Below are 6,695 nucleotides of genomic sequence, written 5' to 3'. Positions count from 1 at the left end.
CCTGATGTTACCAAACCACATGGCAGGCCATTAACTTAAGTCCATTGTTAAGTCCCAAGGTCGGCAGAGCATAGCAGGCCGCTGAGCAATGACACGGCTACATGCAGGGTGCAAGCATGCCACAGGCTAGAAACCACTCCCAAGGCTTCTCCTTATATACAGGCAGTGGACCACATCCCAAAGGCATCTACTCAGCTGTTTGTGGTAGATCCCACCATGAGTTGATTGCCAGTCTCATCATGGGGAATAACTACCACAAGCTGCCCAGCCACTCAAACAGACCCAGCCAAGTTGACACACAACATAACCACCACACTCTAGTTTTGAAATTTTTCTCAAGTTTTATCCAAGGACTTATTGGAAATTCCTAGCTGGGTATTCCACTATCACCTCATATTTGTCATATATATATATAAGTATACCACTAATCTTTTCAGCAAGGCAGAGCTAGCTGAGACAATTACCTCTACATTACCCTTTCTGTAATTAGGGGAGAAACTCAGGGATAGGGAGCAGCAATTTGACCAGAGTGCTTTTATTGCTACTTAATGTCAAAATGCTTTATAATTTAGCCCAGGTCAAGGAAGATGCTCTTTGTTCTTTTAACATAAGGCGTGACTTATTAGTTTACAATAAATAAGATCAAAATTAGGTTGACAGAAGAAATATAAGTCTTGTGCACAGAGATTATGTTGAAAAAAATTAAACATTGAGGTGGATGGGTGCTTGATCACATTTGTTTTAAAAGAATCTCAGTCATTGCTGGGGTGGAAACTCCTCAACCCTATTCTTTTCCATGGGACAAAACTGTCAAGAGCTATGAAGAATCTAAGATTTTTTATCCTACTTGCACGCTAATGAGTTAGCTTGCCAGAGTTTTATGTGTGCTGGCAGAAGACACAAGATTCCTGGATTAGAGACAAAGGATTTTTTTACTCATAGTACAGTAGGCAGCATGAGGTTTACATATGCGTTGCTTCCTCTCATACCCCAAGTCCCTTGGGGGTGACGTAGAGGATGAATCAGGTGAATTTTGTGCATGCAGTGGCTTTCCATCGTAGATGAGAACCTCGAGCTTAAGAAATCCCAATCTTTTACAATGGGCTACAAGCAAACCTACTCAAATTTTGCCTTAGAGGAAGACATTTTCTTTATTATATTGGACAGCAAACAAATCTACTCTCTGATCAAGACAAAGACACTATCTCTGTCTTCCACAGCTGGAATATCCTTGAAAAGATAATCCAAAACAAAAGCCACCAGTGTCTCTGTTTGTAAGGCATTGAAAAGAAAGGTTACAGTCTTGCTCCCCTCCGCTCATTTCCCATTCACTCTCCAATCATATCTAGAAGATTCTGAGACTAGAAGTCATGCCTCACTTCTGTAGAGCCAACGTCAATCTAGTGAGGAAAATGATATTAAGCATATTAAGGCTACAAAGTCCCAAGAAGGAGTTAGAAGTTTGTAAGTTTTATAGGGACAGGTGGTAGATCCCAGGGAATAGGGGAGGCAGACATGGCAGAAAGTGCAGATGGGAATGAAGAAGTGAAAGACAGAGAAAATTTCAAGGTGAGGGAGAGAAGCTGTGAGGCCATGTTTCTATATAACCACCATGTAGCCATTTTTGCAATATGCCTTAGCACGTACTCCATGCTTTAGTACCTTAGTTACTGGAAAAACCACAAAGAGTCCTAACTACCCCCACCTCATTGATACCCAAGCATTCTCCTTAGCAACAACCAGTCAGTAAATGGTAGAGAAATACCTTACCTAAAATAGTTAGAAACGACAGTTGGTGGCTTCGGCCCACCAGACAGAGCCAATCAAGTAGGAACAACTAGCAACTTGGAAAATGTCAACCAATCCTGTAATTTTCTGATTGAAACTTCCTCCTTCCTGCTGTACCCCCTATAAAAACCCCATTACTCCTGGGTTCAGGGCTCTCAATCCTGAACCGCTGCGTTGGTGACGGTTGAAGGTCCGAGCTCGAGCTTGAATAAACAACCCCTATGCTTTTGCAGTGGAATCAGCTCCTTGGTGGTTTTTGGGCATTCAAGATCTGGGCACGACAAAGCTTCTGATCACCATCTGAAAACTTAGAAAGTTAGGATTTGTACGGGAAAAGAGAACATATTTCATAGACCAGCAGCCTAATGCTCCATTCTCTTCTACTACCAACAACCCCAATCTCAGCTCCATAAAATATTATACTCTTTTCTTTGATTTGGAGAAGGTAGGTGCTGCAGATTGGGTTATCCAGGAAGCAGATTCTGTGTTGGGGTTTAGGGTGTCCAAGATGTTTATTAGAGTGTCCTTGTGGTAGAAAAAAAGGAAGTCAGAGATAAGAGGGAAAAGTCAAGGAGTGATGTAGGCCTGATGATAGCTTTGGCCAATGCCAGGGGAAGTTCAGGAACATGGCTTGTCAGAGTTGTTGCATTTTTGGCAGAAATGTGGAGGCTTTCACTTTATGGTTGGTCAGTCATTGGATGTGGGCTGCCTAGGAATGGGTATGATCTTCAGTGAGGAAGGAGGCTCTCTACAGCTGAGGCAATTCCCAAAGGGACAGCAAGCTGAAGGCTCTCTGCTTGCAGCACTCCCAGCAGTTGGGTAACAAGTCCTTCCTTGAAGGAGGTCTAGGCCTCACAATTTCAAATCCATCACTCTCTACCTTTGTACTGTTCTCTCTGCTTCTTCAAATACATTCAGAAAGCAGCTCCTCTAGGGCTCTGAAGGGTCTTTCTTACTGGTAAAAACTTAGAGGCATTTTGATGAGATAAACTACAGCTTCTTTAATTGCTGCTTATCTCAGGGCTGCAACTTATAATCATTATCTCCCTCTCCAACTATTCATTTTAGATTCCTCTCGCCCTGTACTAGCACCTCTTGGTAGTTGCCTGTTCTTGGTAGTTTACCATGTCATGACCCAGACCCTATCCCATTAGTGCTCTGAGCCCTGGACACCAAATATATATTCATCGCCACTGTATTATACCATTGCTATCTTCTCTTGATGATCAGGTTCAATTATTCCAGCCAATGTGGTAACTCCCCTTCTTGCCTATTAGTCCCTAGACACAAGGATGCTGAAGTGGCCAGATGACAAATATAGTTTATAGTTCAATGAGATTCCTGCTGTATGCCTTCACAGAAGTATTCCTCCTTTGGGAACCAAGAGCTCTGATTGTGAATCTCAGTGTTTAGGAGCCAAGAAACACAAATTCCCCAAGTGGGTCATTGGGAGTGATGATAAGAGGGGCCACTCCTGCTGGTGCAAAAGTGGCAAATCACATAGGGTTTTGGACCTCTTGGTTACTATATATTCTTCCTACTGGGAACAATAGGTTCTTTGATTCAAAGTGTATACTTTATCTTGGAGCATCATAAAGTATTGCTTCCAAACTGTTACTTCAGCTGTGCCTTCAGAAGGTCATTCCAATGATCAGGCAGCTTATGAACTGTGTAGTATATGATATGACTAGTGTATCCAATGTTCATGGACTCACATCTAAACCTCCTTTTCTGTAAAGTATGTTTCCTGATCTGACACAATGTTATGTTTTGCCCCATGCCAGCAGATGATATACTACAAGCCTTCAGATAGTAGCACTGGATATGGCCCTATGGAAAGGAAAGGTAAACCTATACATGGAATATTCTTGTCTGCATGTGTCTATTCTTGTCTGATCAAATCAGGCTAGAAGGAGTCCAATACAATTAACTTGTCATGAAGTGACTGGTTGAGACTCCCATAATGGGGGTTTAGAGTTAGATATTCTCTGTTGGATATCCAGCAGTGGAAGTTGCTAAATAAGCCAAGTGAGAACCCATTCTATTGGTGTTATGTATGGCCTACACCTCTGCCCCTGAGGCCATTTATTCATTTTCCCTTTGCTCCATCACAGGGATCACCAATGACAGGCTGACTAATATAAATGGCTGAATCATTTTGTCTGCTTGACTATTTCGTTTCTTTTTCAGTGCAGATGTTCTCAGGTGGGTGTTCGTATGTGATACAAAGATCTTCACACTTTGTACCCATTCCCAAAAGTTGATCCACATGCCACTACCCCAGACCTTCTTTCTTTGCTGGTCTTTTTCCAATCTTTCTCCTTCAGGAACCTGACCAGTTAGCCAAGCCATTGGCCACTGCCTGTGAGTGAGTTTGGTTTTGGTTTTGGGGATGAGTAATACATAGTCTAATTGCAGGCTACCTTCTCTGTATTTATAAAGTAGTTGACTAGATGAACCACTCAAGTTCTACTCATTGAGAGGACTTCCCCCACCACCATCTCCCAAGGCTACCCTTGAGTGAGGCTATTGTGCAGCCGACATTGATTTTATAGTACTACAATACTAAGTATGTAGGCTTGTACCACATACTTAGCCAACCCAACTGTAAACCAGACTTAGGATTTTTCCTCCTCAGTCATGTGGTCATAAGGAATCCTCCATTATCCATACAGCCATCAGTGTGATGAGCTGAGGGTGGGGTGCTAGCACAAAAGTGGCAGGTAACACAGGGTTCTGTACTAAGTGTTTATACAGTTTGCTTGTGCTCTTTCTTGTTCATGCTTTATCTTGGATATATTACCATCTTACAATGGTAGTTGCTGGACCCACTGAACATTATGATGTGGTGAGCCTGACAGATCCCAGTTCATAGTAAGTAGCTCTCGACTCATGATCACTTGATATGTCAGCTTCTCTGTCCCTGTTTCTGAAAAGGCATTGAATTATCTGCTGCAGATGGCATGGGCTTGCTCCAGAACTCTGGGAGCCTTGCCATATCTTCACATGGCATCTTTTCTTACCACTGGTACCTCAGATACCATAAGGTCTGCCAGATCATATGGCCCAAGCAATGCTGCTGCTTGTACAACTGAGACATCCTGCAAAGCCTGTTCCTGCTCTGATCCTCTCTTAAAGATGGCTGTCTTTCATGTTACCCAGTATATGGACTAGAATAATATCCCCATATAAATAAGATCATACAGTATTTGTCCTTTGTGACCAACTTATTTCACTCAGCATAATGTTTTCAAGGTTCATATATGTTATAGTTGTTCAAACAGAACAAGGGGATACTGAATGGATTAAAATCAGGAAAGGTGTATGTCAGGGTTGTATCCTTTTACCATACTTATTCAATATGAATGCTGAGCAAATAATCCAAGAACATGGACTATATGAAGAAGAATGTGATATCAGGACTGGAGAAAGACTCATTAACAATCTGCGATATGCAGATGACACAACATTGCTTGCTGAAAATAAAGACTTGAAGCACTTACTGATGAATATCAAAGACTACAGTCTTCAGTATGGATTACACCTCCACAGAAAGAAAACAAAAATCCTTCTAACTGGACCAATAAGCAACATCACAATAAACGGAGAAAAGCTTGAAGTTGTCAGGTTTTTCATTTTACTGGGATCCACAATCAACACCCATGGACACAGCAGTCAAAAAATCAAATGATGTATTGCACTGGGTAAATCTGCTGCAAAAGACCTCTTTAAAGTGTTAAGAAGCAAAGATGTCACTTTGAAGACTAAAGTGTGCCTAAACCAAGCCATGGTATTTTCAATTGCCTTATATGCGTGTGAAAGCTGAGCCATGAATAAGGAGATAAAAGAAGAATTGATGCATTTGAATAGTGGTGTTGGCGACGAATACTGAAATTAACCATGGACTACAGAAGAGTAAACAAATCTGTTGGAAGAAGTGCAGCCAGAAAGCTCCTTAGAGGCAAGAAAGGACAGACTTTGTCAATGTAATTTGGTCGTGCTATCAGAAGGGACCAGTCCCTGAAGAAGGATATCATTTATGCTTAAAAAAAAAACAAACTCACTGCCGTGGAGTTGGATCCAACTCATAGTGACCTCTCCTTGGGTTTCCGAGGCAGTATCACTATGGAAGTAGATTGCCCAGCCTTCCTTCTGAGGCATGGCTGGTGGGTTTGAACTGCCAGCCTTCTGGTTAGCAGTCAAATACCTTAGGCACTCAGCCAAAAAGGGGAAGACACTCAATAAGATGGAATGACACAGTGGCTGCCACGATGAGCTCAAGCATAGTAATGACTGTGAGGATGGCATAGGAGTGGGCAGGGTTTCGTTCTGTTCTACATGGAGTCACTATGAGTGGGAACCAACTCAAAAGCACCTAATAACAACAACGTATATTGTAGCATCTATTAGAACTTCATTTCTTTTTATGTCTGAGTAATATTCCACTGATCATATGTATTACATTTTGTTTACCCATTCATCTATTGATGGACATTTAGGTTATTTCCATCTTTTGGCTATTGTGAATAATGTTGCAACTTATTTGTGATCCTGCTTTCAAATCTTTTGGGTTGGGATTGCTGGGTTATATGGTAGTTCCATGTTCAACTTTTTGAGAAACTGCCAAACTATTTTTCACAGTGTCTGTACCATTTAGCATTCCCAACAGTAATAGATGAGGGTTCCAATTTCTCTACACTTGCCAACACCTGTTGTTTTCCATTTTGTTTCTTTCTTTCTTTTTTTTTTTTTAATCATTGCCATTCTAGTGAAGGTAAGGTGGCATCTCAACATGATTTTGATTTGCATCTCCTTAATGGCTAATGGCAGGAGCTCTGGTAGCATAGTGGCTAAGACACTTGCCTGCTAACCAGACGGCTGGTGGTTCAAACCCACCAGCCACTCCT

General features: G+C 41.7%; 1 protein-coding gene across 1 annotated transcript in view; it reads left to right on the top strand.

Moving 5' to 3' along the window:
• Positions 1–1,515: 1,515 nt before the first annotated feature.
• Positions 1,516–6,695, top strand: part of LOC103192317 — an 18,330-nt gene continuing 13,150 nt past the window's right edge. Inside the window, 1 exon segment of the mRNA XM_007935297.1 lies at positions 1,516–1,569. Within this exon segment, the coding sequence (XP_007933488.1) occupies positions 1,516–1,569 (54 nt within the window).

Source organism: Orycteropus afer, unplaced genomic scaffold, assembly GCF_000298275.1.
Source record: "Orycteropus afer afer isolate SDZICR_OR568_19922 unplaced genomic scaffold, OryAfe1.0 scaffold00026, whole genome shotgun sequence".
NCBI lineage: Eukaryota > Metazoa > Chordata > Mammalia > Tubulidentata > Orycteropodidae > Orycteropus > Orycteropus afer.
This window is presented reverse-complemented; position numbering and strand designations above follow the sequence as displayed.